This window comes from Oryzias latipes, chromosome 9, assembly GCF_053564925.1.
Source record: "Oryzias latipes strain Hd-rR chromosome 9, Olatipes_Hd-rR_3.1".
NCBI lineage: Eukaryota > Metazoa > Chordata > Actinopteri > Beloniformes > Adrianichthyidae > Oryzias > Oryzias latipes.
The window spans coordinates 16613767-16632023 of NC_136245.1; the positions used below are offsets into that span (position 1 = coordinate 16613767).

General features: G+C 38.4%; 1 protein-coding gene across 1 annotated transcript; it reads left to right on the forward strand.

The window, feature by feature from the left end:
* The first annotated feature begins 6833 nt into the window (after window positions 1-6833).
* Window positions 6834-16824, forward strand: LOC101173712 (uncharacterized). The gene is made up of 7 exons (XM_004072500.5): window positions 6834-7418; window positions 9622-9754; window positions 10111-10245; window positions 12668-13605; window positions 15789-15918; window positions 16252-16371; window positions 16506-16824. Exons 1-7 carry the CDS (start codon window positions 6938-6940, stop codon window positions 16684-16686), a joined length of 2118 nt encoding a protein of 705 aa, XP_004072548.2. The 5' UTR covers window positions 6834-6937; the 3' UTR covers window positions 16687-16824.
* The last annotated feature ends 1433 nt before the right edge of the window (window positions 16825-18257 follow it).

Genomic DNA, 18257 nt, shown 5'->3' on the forward strand with positions numbered 1-18257 from the left:
TTGAGTGGTTTTACAATGAACGCTACAGCAAGCCTTTGATTGAGTAATGCAAAAGTTTCCGGCAAAGTCAAGTGTTGAGGGTGTAACACAAAGTTATGGATCAGGTACTCAGCTAAGGTTTTTTTAATTTAAAAACCTCTGCACCGACAGAATACCTCCTCCTCTTCTGCTATTTGCACAAACTCTCTAAATCTCTTGCCAACTAAAAACTCTTTAGTTGGCAAAAACAAACAAAAAGGTCTACAAAGTGAACCTAACTTCATAAACAATGTAAAAAGGTTTATCGGTGAGTATAGACCGAAAAAAAAAAAAAAAACGTTGCCAGGAATGACATGAAAAATGTTATTAAAACAAAGAGAAGGTAGAAAAAAAATTGTAAGAAAAATAACTTTTTTGGTCAGAATTTACCTGTTGAGGGAAAATGTAACTTCATTAGAAAGCTGGTTTCATTTACTCTAGAAAAGCAGATGAAATGAAGACAGCTTCACTTTCATAATATGTACCGGTATCTGTCAAGGGTGAAAGCAGATTTTCATCAACATACATTTTTCAACAGCAGAAAACTCAGATTAGTGGTGTGACACTTAATTGATGAATTGATTTAGTCAACCAAATTGATCTGATTTAAGTTTGTTAATTGAATCAAATCGAACTATACCATTATAAAATCATATCTAAATGGAATAAATTGATTATAATCAATCTTGGAAAATACCATTTGGATTGAGACATGGTTTACTTTAACGTAAAACAAGCAAGTACCATAGCTGTGATGGTACTTGTTGTCCGCAGTGTGGTAGAATGTTCTGTTCTCTTTAGGAAAACAGTAGAAAATATTTATTGTTTCTCTTGTCACGTTGCAAACTAACCAACCTGTAACTTCCATAAAAAAATACCTACTTGACTGTGAATGAATTGACTGACCCCAGAGAACTAACCAATTGTGGATGAGATGTAAATGCTATTATAAAGATGAAACGTTCAAAATGAATGAGACAAACAAAAACCAGCTTTATTACAATTCAGCTTTTAACTCCTGGTATATAACTGGTATATTTCTTTTTAAAACAATTTGAAGAGATACACAACACAAAACACTGCAACCACAACACAAAATACAAATTATAATGTGTAAAACAAAATAAAAAACAACAATGAAAAACCTTTATTCACAGTAAAGGTTGACATTTAGAAAACCATGTGTCTCAGCTTTGAGGAGCTGATCTGGTTTCTTTACTTAGTGTTTATCTGTGCTGTGCTGGAAAAAAATATCTCAGGTGTCTGAACAGGTTTGTTGTGGAGCTGGTTCTAGATGGAACTATGTACCTGCAGACTCTACACTCTTCCTTTGTATTATCAATAAAACTGAAATGGTTGCAGATTCTGCTTTTTTGCAGTCTCATTTTCTCTACTTTACATTTTAGTGTTGATGTAGTCTGTTGTTGCACCTGGCACTCTCTCTGTCTCTCTCATCCTCGTACCGCGTGCTGCTGCTGCGCATGTAAATAAGTTATGAAGCCTGACCAGCCTGGCGGAGCGCGACGCCATCTTGGTGAGGTCGTCGGCGCCCACATGACAATGCTTTCTATAGCCTTTAGCAGCTTTTATATTATGTATATATATATATATATATATATATATATATATATATATATATATATATATATATATATATATATATATATATATATATATATATATATAAAAAAAAAACGCCCCTCTCACCCTCCGCGGGTGGTTTCTCCTCCAAGCTCGGGTCCTCTACCAGAGGCCTGGGAGCTTGAGGGTCCTGCGCAGTATCTTAGCTGTTCCTAGCACTGCGCTTTTCTGGACTGAGAGGTCTGAGGTCTTTCCAGGTATCTGTTGTAGCCACTCCTCCAGCTTGGGGGTTACTGCCCCGAGTGCTCCAATTACCACAGGCACCACTGTCACCTTCACTTTCCATGCTTTCTCCAGTTCTTCTCTGAGTCCCTGGTATTTCTCCAGTTTCTCATGTTCCTTCTTCCTGATGTTCCCATCGCTTGGCACTGCCACATCCACCACAACGGCTTTCCTCTGTTCTTTATCCACCACTACAATGTCTGGTTGGTTCGCCATTACCATTCTATCGGTCTGGATCTGGAAGTCCCAAAGGATCTTTGCTCCCTCATTCTCTACCACCTTCGGAGGTGTTTCCCATTTTGACCTTGGGGTTTCCAGTTCATATTCTGCACACATGTTCATGTATATTATTCCAGCCACTTGATTGTGGCGCTCCATGTAAGCTTTCCCTGCCAGCATCTTACACCCTGCAGTTATGTGCTGGATTGTTTCAGGGGCCTCTTTGCACAGCCTACACCTTGGGTCTTGTCTGGTGTGGTAGATCTGAGCCTCTATTGCTCTGGTGCTCAGGGCTTGTTCCTGGGCTGTCAGGATGAGCGCTTCGGTGCTGTCCTGTAGGCCAGCCCTTTCTAGCCATTGGTAGGACTTCTTGATATCAGCCACTTCAGTTATGGTCCGGTGGTACATCCCATGCAGGGGTTTGTCCTCCCATGAGGATCTGTCCTCCAGCACTGTATCCTCTGCTCTCCATTGCCTGAGACATTCACTGAGCACACTGTCATTTGGGGCCTTGAGCTTGATGTACTCATGCATCTTGGATGTTTCATCCTGGATTGTGGCTTCTACGCTCACTAGTCCTCGGCCTCCTTCCTTGCGGCTAGCATACAGTCTCAGGGTGCTGGATTTGGGATGGAACCCTCCATGCATGGTGAGGAGCTTTCGTGTTTTAACATCCGTGGTCTGTATCTCTTCCTTTGGCCATCTTATTATTCCTGCAGGGTATCTGATAACTGGCAGTGCGTAGCTGTTAATTCCCCGGGTCTTATTTTTGCCATTGAGCTGGCTTCTCAGGACTTGCCTTACTCGTTGGAGGTATTTAGCTGTTGTATATATATATATATATATATCAGCTGAGACTAGAGCTGACATTACATCACATCACTATCCAGCTAAATCTAGCTGGCTTTATGCTTTTTTTGTATTGTTATTATGGTTCACTAATTCAGTTAAATGTGTGTAAAGTCGTTCATTCATTCTGCAGTTCCCTCAGCACTGCTGGATTGGTGTGCCACAAGCAGATCAGACGTATTTGCTTCCAACTGGCATTGGATGTGAAAACAAGCTGCAGGAACTTAAAATCAATTAACTGAAGTTGTGAACAGAATGGATGTACTCACCTCTCCTGGTTCTGCAGTAGATTTTTGAAGGAGGTCCAAAGTTTTTGGGTTTTTTTTGGAAGACTAGACAAAAGTATGTAACAGTGGTCCAGCTTGCAAACAATTAGGTCTGAACTCAGCTTCTCTTGTTTTGTCTTTCAGTATGTTACTTTCAAAATGCCAAATACATTTTTTAGAAACTTGTTGGCCAAGTGTTGAGATAAGAGGAGTTTGCAGCCATAACTGTTTCCTTTAGGTTTTTTATCACTGACAGCAGGAACTGGTCACATTTTGACTACATTGTTCATTTGAGTTTGCAGCTGCATTATCAGTCTGTGTCTTGCATGGGAAAAGAATGCAGACTCACTCTGCTTACTTTGGGGCTGATTAAAAAAAACTGGTTTAGTCTCATGTGAGTGCAAAGCGACTCTCCAAATATCTTTGAGCTAATCTGAATTTCTGCTTATACTTTCATGAGCGTAGGGTCATTGGTTTTCTTTTCTGCTGGGTCCGTATAACCTTAATGAGCTCCAGTTGCTCCAATTTTCTTTTTAAACGTAGAGTTCTTAAACTTCAAGTGTCAACAAGTCAATCTGCACAGTATTAAATTTCAAATCACAGAAGCTTCAATGTGTTTAAATTAACACGTTGAAGAAAACAAAAGAAAAGGCCAGGGAGATCAAAATTCTCAGTTGGAACCAAATCTGGCTTGGGTGTGTGGGTTATTTCTTGTTAGGAAAATGTTTTAGGGAGTTTATTTATTTTCAACATTTTCCTTTGAAATATCAATATTAATTTAAAAACCATCCAATATATCAAAGTTTTAAAAATTATTTTGAATGAAGTGAAGTTAGAATGGGGGCACTGAAGGCCTGAAATGGCATATTTAACTCAAAATAAAGATCCTCCAAAGAGACAAACTACAACCGGAATAAACTGTTATTAGCAGGGAAAGGTCATGAATCAAAAAGTACACTTTGCAAAGAGAACAAAGTGTCAATGATACTCACATCAATGTTAGCTGTTATCAAAGGGTTATTAAACACTGATGTTTCTCAAGTGAGAGCTTTAAAAGGCTTTTTTTGGTGAAGTAGAAGAGTTTTCAGATTGTGGTTGCTCTGATATCTTTGGCCTGCAAATTGGAGGAAGTTGCTGTTTGTGTCTGTTGACACCCTGTGCTGTGATTTCTGATGTTTTGGATCCTCTTGTCCTTTGGCACGAAGAAGCATATATATGGTGATACAGAGGAGATAAAGATTCAAACAACCAGATAATTTCCTGATTACTGACTTACAATGATACTAAATGTCAAAAAAATCCAAACGAACATTTTATGGTTTTGTACGTTGCTAAAAGTCAGAGGCAAAGAGCACTTTCATTGTTTGAGGTTAACAGTTTAATTTTTTTTTAACTTGTCCTGTCCAACAGCTGGGCAAACAGATGAGGGCTGAAGGCCTCTTGTGTTGGACACATTTTATTATTTTTACAACAGAGGTTATAAATCTTCTGACAAACCAGAGGTATGTCTGAATAAACCCCTTTTGTAATCAAGACCAAACTTTATTCATTTTAATCATATTTGATAATCTTTTGTGTTGGACCAGACGAAAAAGGAAAGGAGGGAGGAAGAAAGAGGGATATTAGAGAGGGGGGGATAGCAGAGGGATTATAGGGGGGGGGGGGGGTAAACCCATGAAGCAGCACGAAGCAACAAGTTTCTGGATGGTTATACTTATTACGGCGAGGTTCAGATGAAATACACGTCTATAAGGGAGGGGCCAGTCCAAACACACACTCAGATGTTATAACATACCTGTTGGCTCCAAAAAATATTCCCATGACAACATGTACACAGTACAAATAATATTTACATAGGTGAGTTTTCAATTTTAACTCAGCTAGTCCCATTGGGCTTTCATTACTTAATACCCAATACATAAAAGTACGGTTGGAGGTAGAGCGTTTAGCCACCAAGCCCCTGTCTTATGGAATAAGCTCCCAGCTCATGTAAGAGAGGCCGACTCAGTTTCTACATTCAAAGCTAGACTGAAAACATTCCTCTTTGGACAGGCTTATTGTCAGACTAGTTAGTATTCAGAGATTATTTAACTTAATGTTAGTTTGTTTAAATTAAACTTAATAATAACTATTTCTTTTAAAAGGCTGCTAGAAGTTGAAGCTGGGGTAACTATGGTGCACTGGGGTTCTGTCCTCTTTCCTTTTTTACTTCTACCCTTCCTCTCCTCTATTCTTGATCATAATTTATCATTTAGTTCTCCATGCCTCTGTTTGGTGCAGTGCGATTCATGTATTGTCCCTCTTTTCCTCTCCCCTCCTGGGGAGTGGGAGTGCTTCCAGACTCCAGTTGGCTCATCCGTGCTCCAGTTCCTGACCGTGTACCTCGCCTTCGCTCCTGCTCCTACACCTGGCTGTGGATCCTGCCTCTGGCTCATCTCTGGCTCGTCTCTGCTCTATACCTGACCGAGTACCTCGTCTCTGCTCCTGCTCCTACACCTGGCTGTGGTTCCTGTCTCCGGCTCGACTCGCGCCTTTGACTGTCCCCACAACCACGGCTGGATGAAGCTCGTCTGCTGGACTTTTATATATGTAGTTGTAGATTTAGATAAGTTAATTCTTCTCTAAGAGTTCTGGTAAATCGCCTGTCCGTCCTGGGGGAGGATCCCTCCTTCATGTGGGCACCCCTGAGGTTTCTTCGTTTTTTCCGGAATCCGGTTTTTTTGGGAGTTTTTCCTTACCGCGAAGGGGGGATCTAAGGGCAGGGATGCCAGTATAGCTTAGTCGGTTTGTTAGTTCATTTTAGTATTTTTCTATTGAACTCTTTGTATTCGTGATCCTTCTGATTTCATGTTTTACTTCGAAGCCCATCGAGACGACTGTTGTTGTGATTTTGGGCTATACAAATAAAATTGAATTGAATTGAATTGAATTGAACATTGCTGTACACATGATGTGCAACAAAAGATCATTTATTTGCACCTTTGTTTGTGATAACCCACTAAAAGTCTGTGTTGTTCACTGTTTAAAATTGTTAATTGTTGCTTATTTTATGATTACCCTTCTTGAATGTGACAATCTTCTGCAGAAGTCTTGAACATTTTGCTGGTAAACAACTAAACTAGTAAAGCAATACCGCTCTTTAGAAACAAAAGTGTTGAAGTTACTAAACAGTACAAAGTTGTTTAGATACCAGATTGAATTTTAAAACTGTAACATTTTCTTGTCAGGAGATAACTGCAGACATATCACGACTGAAAAAAACAGTCAGGGGGGGATAATTGTGATGCTTCTGGTGAAAATTAGTGTCTGCCAAAAAAAAACTGATCTGTGGCTTTTTACCAATTTGTCAGTCTGGAAAAAAAAAAGAATTACTATAAGTATCTTAAAATGTTGGCATAGGAACAAATTCCTAACTATGTATTAGATACTTTAAAACCACATTAATTTGTCAGCTGTCTTAATTTTACTGGAAGCCATTTGAGAGAGGAAACTTCCAGAAGTTTAGGGATGATCCAATTGCATTTTCACTGGCATCAAAACCCAGTATCAAATTTCTCCACTCCAGGGACCAATAAGAACATTTCCCAACCCCACGTTTTCCAACAAGGCAGTGATAACTTTGGAGCCAGTCAAATCGGCCGGTGCAAAGATGCACAGATGACTCTGGTGAAGAGGAGGATCTCTTCCATCTCCATCTAACCCCCCAGCTGCTCTCAAACAGGATGGTGGACAACAGATATCTGCTTCGCGCAACATTGTTCTTTTCATGTTTGATTTTATCCAAGTCTCAAAACGCCAGCGACGCGGGACTGTTGTGCGTCAGGTCAGCTGCTGCCGACGGACAGACGAGCGTCACCTTCATGCGCCAATGGAGCTCCGGTGCGCGCGCCGTCTACCTCACCAGGTGGTCCCAAGACACCACATTGCTAGGTTGTGACATTTACTCCGACCCAAGCGTGGTGGAGAGTTACAGCGCTCTGTGTAAAACACAACAACACCCTCAGGATCAAGAGGTTTTCACAAGGTTTGACGTTCATGCAGTGCTGGCTCCAAACGCACCGTGCGTGCTGGTTCCCCCAAAGTTTTCTGCACCGCCAAGAGGAGATGGGACGGTGCGGAAAACTCGGAGGAAGCGCTCCTGGCTGTTTCCTGGCACGCTGTGGTGTGGCACTGGCAGCAGGGCGCGAGGATACGATCAGTTAGGTGAGAAAGTTTAATTTATAATAATCCGAGGCATTCAGATACTCTTGATCTGGGTTATTTGGAGGTTGCATTTAGCAGAAATGGCCAGAGGGAAAGTAGTTCATGGAGTTATGTTATGTCACTTCAAAGGAATGCACTTTTTAGCCAGAAGCACTATAGCTCAAATTAGTGACATTTTTCAGGAATAAATTATCTTAACAATAACATTTTATTGGTATTTTACTGCAAGTTAGAAGTTTTCAGTTCTTTCAAATGCAATGGCTATCACACCTATATTAAGACATTTTTTTCATATACTAGTAATTAGCAAAGTTATAGATAAAAAAACAATTTTTGCAAATGTTTAATACATTTATCTGAAATTTATTAAATTAAATTATTAATAATAAAGAAGACACCGTGTTTGTTAAAGCCTAAAAACCATGCAATAGTAACCATAAGGGGGCGCAATCCAGCGCTTTCCTGTGTGTCGTGTCAGGAAGACTTTGTGAATTAACACCAAAGCTTAATAAATAATGGTTTGTTAAAAATTCTGAAGTTCTGGTGCTCATTTTGAAGAACAAGGGGGACATATTAATTGAATTAATGGGAAATAGAAGTAGAAGCGAGGCTGAGGTCACAAATTACCTTTTTTTTAAGAAACAGTATAAGTTAGTGCCAAGGAACAGAACCACAGATGCAAACTTTGCTTTGAGAATGCTTCTGAAGAAGAACAAAGAAGGTCAGAAAGAGTTGCATCTTGTTTTTGTAGATCTAGAGAAAGTATGACAGGGTACAGAGAGAATAGCTGTGGCTTGGATGAGGAACTCTGAAGTGGTAGAGTTGGAGTTGTTGAGAGCTGTAAGACAGTGATGAGATGTGCTGTAGGTGTGACAATACATAGGAGTTGAAGGTAGGGGTGGTACTGCAACAAGGACCAGCTTTGAACCCCTTCTTGTTTGCTATGGTGATAGACAGACTGACAGAAGAGGCTAGACAGGAGACCTCATGGGCCAAGATGTCTTGAAAGGACATTGTCATCTGTAGTGAGACCAAGGAGTGGATGTAGAAATATCCAGAGAGATGGAGGTTTTCTCTGGAAAGAAGAGGAATGAGGGTCATCTACAGGAAAACAGATTATCCGTGTGTAAATGAGAGGAACTGAAATGGATCGGAGAGGTTACAGGGAGGTGTTGGTGGTGGACGGGGGGACGTTAAAGTTCTCTTTGAAAGTGACAAGGATGGATAGAATCAGGAATGAATCCATAAGAGAAACAACTCATGTTAGATGTTTTGGAGATAAATGGAAGCAGATTAATACGGTTTGAACACATTCAGAGGAGAAACAACATTATGTTGGTAAAAGAATGTCGAGGTTGGAACAACTATAGGAAGGGGGCGAAAACAAAGAGAAGATTCTTGGAGAAAAACAAAAGGCTCTGAGTGATGGTGGGCTCCAAGGTTTCTTGAAACGATCCAGCAAATAAGCTTTGTTCATCTAAACAAAAAAAACAAACATTTTTATATTAAAGGCACATGAAATACAATAAGTACAATATCAATTTTACTAATTATACTTTCTTGGCCTCTAAATATACAGTACAGACCCAAAAGTTTGGACACAGCTTCCCCTTCATTTGAATGAGAAGGTGTGTCCAGACTTTTGGTCTGTACTGTAAAGTATATGAAGTTAGTCATTTTGTTGCTTAAATTGGAGCACATTATTTAATGGGATCAACTGTCTTTGTACCCAATTTGGTTACCTTATGACCTCAACTATGTCATTCTTTTAGTTACATTGTGTTAACAGCATAAAAGTTTGTACTTTTTTTATTGCCTTTGCTTGACCTGCTACACTAAACCTGCACAGTTCTTTTTAAATTTCTGTGTCCTTTTTTTATTTCAATTTCAAATGCTGTGCTCTAATACTGCCAAAGCCATTTCTATGCTATACGCTTGTTTTATTCATTAGTAATAACTGGTTCTAAACAAAAAAAGCTGCCCTCAACGACTCTGCCAAGGGTCAGCATGCCTTTTACTCCTGGTCAACATTCCAACTTTGCTTATTTCCACGAAAATTGCATACAATTTGTATATTACTTTTCTAACATCACATATATTTTTTTTCTTTTTTTTTAATGCACCACCTTTACCAGGTTTAAGATGGCTTGTTTCCTTCCCATTTCATATACCAACACATCCATGTTTTGCTTCATGCTTGCAGGCATGTTCGAGCGCGCAGATGTTTGCTGCCGTGAGCATGACCACTGTCAGCACAGCATCCCGGCTCTCAGCGTGAGTTACGGAGTCTTCAACCACCACTTCTTCACTGTTTCGCACTGCAACTGTGACCAGAGGTGAGCCTGAGAATACACCCAGAGAAGGGATCTAAGGTATTCATTTTCCTCCAGGGAAACTCCGGCAAGCTGTAATTCAAAGACGGCTTAAGCTGACATGGACAGATCTGGCTGAAGGTTTTTAAGTGTTGCTGCTTTAAAACCGCGGGGGGAAAAAATCACCATGGCATGCAGGTGTAAGCTTCAGTCTTTAGGCCAATAATTTGAAGTTGATACAATAGAAGACTTGAGATCATGCAAAAAATCTACACATCTTTGAACGATAGAGTTGAACTTACTCCAAACACATCCATGCCATGAAAGTTTTTGGGTGTTTTATTTTTGCATGTGCTTACTTTCTGTCTTCCTCTTGCCAGGTTTCGGCAGTGCCTCAAGCGTATGAATGACAGCGTCTCTAGCATGATTGGCTACACGTTCTTTAGCGTCCTGCAGGTTCCCTGCTTTGAGCTCCAGCATGTGAAGAGGTGCACAGAGATGTACTGGTGGGGAATGTAAGTAAACAAAAGTGCGGATACAGTAAGGCTGCAGTGACGTTCTGAACACAATGAATCTCTGCAGCTGGACTCACATGCAAAACAGTTTTTACTGTTAAATGAGAATAAGCTGCTTGGGGCAAAATGTCACCCCAATCAAGTTGCTTTGCTGCTCATTTTAGTTGGCTATTAAATAAAATTAATTTAAAAAAAACAGTGTTTCTTAGATTTTGGTGTTAAATTTGCCTTCAAAAGTTGTAACTATGTAGCCTTCTCCTTTTAACCATCTCTTTTTAATCTACTAATAATCTAATTATCTAATTACTACTGACTAGCAAGTCAATGTGGCAGAAACGCTGCAATTACAGGGATGTCTTTCTGTCCAACACATTTTATTGGTGTATTTAGTATCTTAGTAGGGCTGATGAAACAAATTCACCTTTAGAATGACTAACGAAGTTAGGTCAATAGAAAGTACCAAAACCATAATTTTTTAAAAACCTTTAACAAAATTACTTTTTCTTATTTTAATCAACTTTTTGTACAGTTTAAAAGTCCCACGCTAATAATCTTTTTAGCTATTTTAAAAGCGTGCCAAAATTTTTAAATTATAATTATGCTGCTTTTAGCCATTACTTGGAACCTGAGTCGTTTTCTAGAACATAGTTGTGGGCCGTTGGCACGGAGCAACCCTGCTCACTTCTGCTCCCTTTTACTAAGAGTTTGGAGCAAGGAGCTGTGCCTCATCCAGCATATTTTCTCCGTAACAGATATTTTAGAGTTGGAGTTGTTGAGAGCTGTATGACAGTGCTGTAGGTGTGACAGAGGAGATCAAGGTGGAGGTGAGACTGCACCAAGGACCAGCTTTCAACCCCTTATTGTTTGCTTTGGTGATGGACAGACTGACAGATGAGACTAGACAGGAGACCTCATGGGCCATGATGTTTTGAAAGGACATTATCATCTGTAGTGAGAGCAAGGAGTACGTAACAACTAAGCTCTTTTTCAAATAGCGTTTTTCATCTGTTCCTGATTCACAACTATTTGAATAATGAAAGCAGAGCTTATTTTTACATATTTCCTCGATCATGAGAAAAATGCCACAAACACATGTCAAAAACACAAAAAACACAGGTTTCATCAGAGCAGGTCTTTATTATTATATAAAAATTAGAAATGGTCGACTTAGCTGTAGACCTGGAACAATTTAACAACAAGACTAACTTGTTAGTTAACTAGGTAGTGGGTGACCATAAGGAATATTGGAATCACTAAAGCAGAAAATCATGTACCGGTAATTAAAAAATAAATCTATATTATATTAGGCTTTTTCCTACTAGATGTGTTAACCATCGTTTTTGTTTGCAATTAAACCTTTTTTTTTTTTACAAAGTAAAAGTAATTCTCATTATTTACCATGTTTTGTACATTTTCTAATTGTAAGGATATTTTGACTTAATTTTAAAGGCTCTGAAAAGACCACATCAACTTTGATCATACACTGAAATAAAGAGTGAGCCGGGTTTTTTTTTATATGACCAAGGACAGGCACAGGATTTTAGAAGGGCAGAAAAAAGTCAGAAAAGTGCAGCAAAAATAATTTTTTTTGTCCTTTAACAAATATAAAAATTAATTAACATTTAAAAAAAATAAAATACTAATAGAAAACTACTGCGCTCTGCGACCTGTGTAGGTGAAGGTGATACAATTGTAATTTTTTATGTAAACAACATAACAACATGAGTTAATTCACTTTATCACAGACTTGGAAGACTTTAAAGCAATAAACCACTAGAGGTTATTTATTTTGGGATTGTGCTGCAGGCATTATCAACATGAATACAGATGGTAATGTTTTTAACACAGATTGCCGATAACGTTCATCCCCAGAATGCTGGAATCATTAATGATACTTTATGTCAGGAAGGAGGTCAGGAAGCTTTGAACTCGCCATAAATAGGGTTCATTTTTAAAAAATATTTCCGCTGAGTTTTATTTTGTACTAAGGCCCCACCTTCCCATCCCTACACGATCTGCTTTGTTTTGAACTGATGCGCCATGCTCAGACGTCTGGCTACAGTAGAAACGAACTCCTTGACTAATATATCTGACAGTTTGACTCTATTTAAGCTCATTCAATCATTGGACCAGGGGTGGGGGGTTGTAGTCATGAGTTTTCTTGTTTCTCTAGCAGGAATTTATTAATGTTTATACAAAAACAAACATATAAATAAGCAAACAAACAAACAAAAAAATTAAAATCTGGCATTTTTAAAAATGAAGCAAAATGGGTAGCTGCTCAGGCACCCCTAGGGCCCTACGTGTGCACGTGCCTGTATATGACTGTTTAAATTACTTAAAATATATGTATAATACATGTGATTTTAAATAGCCTTTTCTCCTTTTCTGCTTGATTATAACATATATTTTCATTTACTAGGTGCAAAAGAGCCAAAGAAGCGCCATACGCGGTCTTCCAAAAACCCCGTCCTTTCGACAAATCTGATAGTCAACACAAACATACACATGTTGGCATTACAAGCAGTGAAGAGCAGCATTTGACTAAAATCAAAAGGGTTGGGTCAGAGAGGAAATCATCTAAGGCAAAACCTAGATGCGAGCCTCGAGATCCCCCTAGAGGAGATACCTTCTACCGCCGAAGGAAAACAGGGAAAAGATGCAGGACGCAGAAGAATCTTGAAGAAGTATCATCCTTACAAGAATCCACAGAGTCGGGAGCACCCACCAGATCTATGCCCAAAAAAAATGGTCCATCTAAAAGGAAAACACATAGGTTGAAGAAAGAAAGCCGTGCTATGAAGAAGAGTCGGAGAAAAGACTTAAATGGCCTGACACCAAACTCCAACCTGAATGCATCCTTTACAACACCTTCAACTGCTACTCCTTTAACCCAGCAACTGAAGTTTAATGTAAACTCAACAATCACAGTCAAAAACACAACCAAGTCCCTCAAAAGTCAGAAAGAAAATCGAAAGCCATGTCAATGTGAACCCAGGAGAACTGTTATTTTACAGCAACAATGTAAAATATGTTCAAAACAGAAGATCAAAACTAAAACGACTGTGAACAAAAAAGTGTCTGCAATGGAGCAGAAAGGTCATAAAAGCATGTCTCTGATAAATACAACAGCGTCTCCCTCTCAGAAGGCTTCATCCTCTCAGTGGACTCCCGTTACTCATGGATTGCTGGTCTCTGCAAAGTTTAGAACAACTCCTGCTCAGGAAAATGAAGCACAGCAAGAGCAGCTCGATCCCCATCTAAGGTGGAGCAACTCAAGCCAAGGCCTCTTAGAGATATTTCCAGATGTTACGAAACAAACTCAGAAAAGCGTGGACGAAAACAGTGTACTTCAAAAAGGTGAGTGAATGTACTTAGATGCTGGTTTTAACAATAATAAATGATGATGATCAAAATATGAACTTTGAATTTTATTCTACTAATGTTGTGCAAAATTGGTAAACTAATAAAGAAAATACATTTGGATAAGGTAACAATTTCTTTTTGTGCTTTTGATCTAGGCTCAGATAAATAATTTATCTTTTAATTCTGATGTTTAAGAATTTATAGCTGCAGGTTATGTGAAAGACAAAATCAACTAACTTTTATGTATTGGTTGACAAAGTTACTAAAGACAAAATAAAATCTAATAGGATAAGAACATATTCACACCTAAGCAACAACACAAATATTTCAAGTTTATATTTAATTTAATTCAAAAAAAGAAAGGGTTTACCATAATTATTTATTAAAATCAAAATGAAACTGAAAACCTGATCTTACTCTGAAAATTTCCAACATTTTTCTCTACTTGGAGTCCCATTCCGATCATCTTTTGATCTATTGTAAAAGCGTTCCCAGGGCTCTTTGAATTATGATTATGCCGGTTTTAGCCAAAATAAACACAAAACTGTGACATTTTCTAGGACATAGTTTCTGAGGAGCAGCAGGAGTTCATTTGAAATTCCCCTCTGAGTTGTGGGCGGGACCATTGGTGTGCAGTAAGCCTTCTGCTCTTCCCATCATCCATTTGTTTACACTCCCTCCCGCTAGCTTGCAGCAGCTTACAACCCCCAACTTAGCATTGCTGGTCCAATAAAAAAGGCAAGAATAATTGGAGCTATTAAGTCGTATAGTCTTGAGACAGATGCCAGCTCGGACGAGGAAAACAAAGACCTACATGGATTTAGTCGTCTACAAGAGGATGCATCAGAATGGAGCGGAGCAGGGAGCTTGTGGACTGCCAATTGTAGCTTCTACGCTACATCTACATGCTTTTTCTAACTGCCTTTTTTGTCTGCTCCTAATTCACAACAGTTTGAATAAAATTAAAAGCAATTTTTATCCCTGATGATAAAAATGCCACAATATTTTAAAAATAGAAACATGAATTTCATTGGAGAGGGTCTTTATCTCAGAAATGTTCTGATTTTAACCCCATAAGCCAGCCTTTTTGTAGAGTTATTTTAAAGAAAAAAATGTCTTATGTTATTGTCTATTTTATTATTTTAGTAATAATTTCTTGTCAGTACTTAGTATTTACTTAGTACTTAGTATTTGCCTTTAATAAACCAAAGCCTTCATAAGCAAAATGTTCTCCCTTCGTTAGCCTCTGGCTTCAGATTCTTCAGTAGTTGACTCAACAATTGTTTGAAAATTGAATCCACTGTGAATAACTAATTTACAGTTTCTGGCAGATGTTGGTTTTAATCGTTCAAGAAGATATTCCACTAAGCAGTTATTTGTGTTTCCACTACCAAAAAAAGGCTTTCATACCTCAGGGGGGGAAAAATCAGTAAATTAAAGTTAGCTACTTTTCCATGAACTGTAATGGATCTAAGATAATTATAAAGGCTGCAAGGTCTGCTAATAGTTTAGATTTTTCCTGTTTTATTCAAAAAGAATTAAACTGGATGCTTAATTATTTTCTACTGCTTGAAGGGACTGACTAAGTAGATTGAGTTTAGTTGAATAAAATTCATGAACCTCCATTAGCTTTACAGTTGTGTTTTGCCTTCTGGGATCTAACAAAAAAAAAAAAACACAATGAGAAGGTTCTGCAGCCATTTTTTTAAAATAACTATTCTGTTGTTCTCTCTTAACTACCGTGGGTAAGTTATGCAAAGAGCCATGTGTTGTGACAGGATAAACTTAAAAGCTTTATTCCAATTTTTCTAAAATCAGTTGGCTTAGTTTACCCAAAATACATCTATATGTTTCATAGCTAATGTATAGTTTTAGCCTAAAATACAATAAAACTTTCAACAGTAACAGGGAAATCTTTTATTTATAATTTGCATCCCAATTGATGGGTATTAAATGAAGAAGGCAGAAACCTTGACGCAGCACACCAAAGTCTTGTTGCTTGAAGTGTCCGGGAACATTTTTTGAGTTATGGAAATTATGGTAGCTCGTTCATTAGACAACCTACTGTCTGGTTACAAAACTTTAAATTAGAGAAATATTTAAGCTAACAGAAAAAGAACAAAAATTGGAACTTACTGTAAAAAAATCAAATTGCTTTCTTTTTTTCTTCTTTCCAGAAAATCATCTCAAGTGTGAAAGCCTCAAGCATCTGGATGATTGTAAATTTAAAATATCTCCTCTTCAGGGGAAACATAATCTGCATAATAAGGACTTCAAGACTGTTTACCACTGCGACTGCACCAGCCGGTGAGATAATAGCACTTTAACCTGCATCATATTGCATCTTCACTCTGTAAATATATTTATGCAAAAATTATGAAATATATATACAGCAAAAACATTTTTGCTCCAATGTATAACTAATATTAACAATATTTTTTTAACCTATTTGTACTGCTTGGAATTAAATACCAACACATTTGTAACAATTAGTGCTTTTCTTGTCATGACATCTCAAATGGTTTCTCTGTGGCCCACATATTTGATTTTTTAACTTCTCTTCTAAAAGTAGAACATTGTAATTTATTCCAAGACTAAAGCTAATCTTAGCTCTGTTTTTGTTTCCCCCTCATTTTACAGTTTGGCTGCACAAATCAAAAGCTTCGAACAGCCCAGTTATCTGTCATCTGTCTTGGTGGATTTTGTTTCTCATCAATGCTTTACTCTGCCAAAGCAGAAGAAGTGCCCTCGTGAAAAAAGGTATTCTGGTCTGACACACTTGGTCATAGGAAATCGGTTTATGAAATGTTAAGTTCTTTTTATAGTGTGTTTTAACCCCACAGCATTATCTACTTCTGCCATCTAATTCTGGTTGTTTTAAATCTTGTTTTCAGATGTTCTGGAGGCTTCATAAAAGCCTTTGACCTACTTGAAGCACTTAAGAAGGCAGAAGAAAAAAGCAAAGCTGAAATGGGATTTTCAGCCAGTGAAAGAAAAAGAAGGATTCCTGTTCGCCTTTACAAGCGATGCATGAGACTACAGAAGGAGTTTGAAAAAATGTCAAAGCTCAGATGATTAATGACTCCACCACTGTCTATTGCTGTTATGAATTAAGAAAGAAGTTGGATTTGAGATTTAGATGAAAGACCTTTCATCAAATAATTCAATATCAATAATTCATGAACACCTAAAGAAATAAAATCATGATATGCATTAGTCTCCGTGTAATTAATTTAGGGCGATGAGATACACCAGTTTCTTGTTTTAGATTGAACTCCTAAAAATAAACTTTCATTTTTTGTTAAATATCATTGAGATGCAACTGTGTATGAGGCAAATACAAGAGAAACAAAGGGTTAAAGTTCCTCTCCAATCCCCTCTTGATCTATTTTCAAATAATTTCCAGGGGTCATTTAATCAGAAATTTGCATGAAGTAGGCCTTCATTTCCCTTTGTCCCTTTGTTTACACTCTCTCCCACTAGCTTACAGCTGCTTACACCCCCAACCTAACATTACTGGTGCAAAAAAATGTCGAGGAATATTGGAGCTATCAGGCATACAGTTTTGAGCCACATGCAAGCTTGAATAAGCAAAAAACGGCGTTATTGGATCTAAATGTCTGGAAGTGAATGCATCAAAAATGAGTGGAGCGGAGAGCTTGTGGCCTGCCGACTGTAGCACCTACCTTCTAAAAGCTTTTTCCAACTACACAACCTTTCCAACTACACAACTACTTTTTTGTCTGCTCCTGAATCACCACAATTTGAATAAATAAATTCTCAAAAATGCAGTTATAATCTTAGGTTTCTTTATATACAGTACAGACCAAAAGTTTGGACACATCTCATTCGAAGAGTTTTCTTTATTTCCATGACTATGAAAATTGTAGATTCACACTGAAGGGATCAAAACTATGAATTATCACATGTGGAATTATTTAAATAACAAAAAGAGTGAAAAAACTGAAAATATGTCATATAGTAGGTTCTTCATAGTAGCCCAATTTTGATTTGATTACTGCTTTGAAAACTCTTGGCATTCTCTTGATGAGCTTCAAGAGTTAGTCACCTGAAATGGTCTGCCAACAGTCTTGAAGGAGTTCCCAGAGATGCTTAGCACTTTTTGGCCCTTTTACCTTCACTACAGTCCAGCTCACTCCAAACCATCTCAACTGGGTTCAGGTCTGGTGACTGTGGAGGCCAGGTCATCTGGCCCAGCATCACTCTCCTCCTTGGTCAAATAGCCCTTACACAGCCTGGAGGTGTGTTTGGGGTCATTGTCCTGTTGAAAAATAAGTGATGGTCCAACTAAACGCAAACTGGATGGAATAGCATGCTGCTGCTGTGGTAGCCATGCTGGCTCAGTATGCCTTCAATTTTGAATAAACCCCCAACAGTGTCACCAGCAAAGCACCCCCCACACCATCACACCTCCTCCACCATGCTTCACAGTGGGAACCAGGCATGGGCACTTGTTTTTCTGTACTTAGCTGCTTTTTTTCTTGCCATAATACAAATTCTAAAAGTCTATCCAGTAGGTCTATCAGCTGTGTATCCACCTGACTTGTGCACAACACAACTGATGGTCACAACCCCATTTGTGAGGCAAGAAATCACACTTATTAACCTTACAGGGCGCACCTGTG

Excerpts from the sequence above, each read along its gene's own strand:
- LOC101173712 (XM_004072500.5), top strand. The coding sequence starts at position 6,938 with ATGGTGGACAACAGATATCTGCTTCGCGCAACATTGTTCTTTTCATGT. Across the intron at positions 9,755-10,110 it reads CACTGCAACTGTGACCAGAG|GTTTCGGCAGTGCCTCAAGC; the intron begins GTGAGCCTGAGA and ends TCCTCTTGCCAG. Across the intron at positions 10,246-12,667 it reads GAGATGTACTGGTGGGGAAT|GTGCAAAAGAGCCAAAGAAG; the intron begins GTAAGTAAACAA and ends TTCATTTACTAG.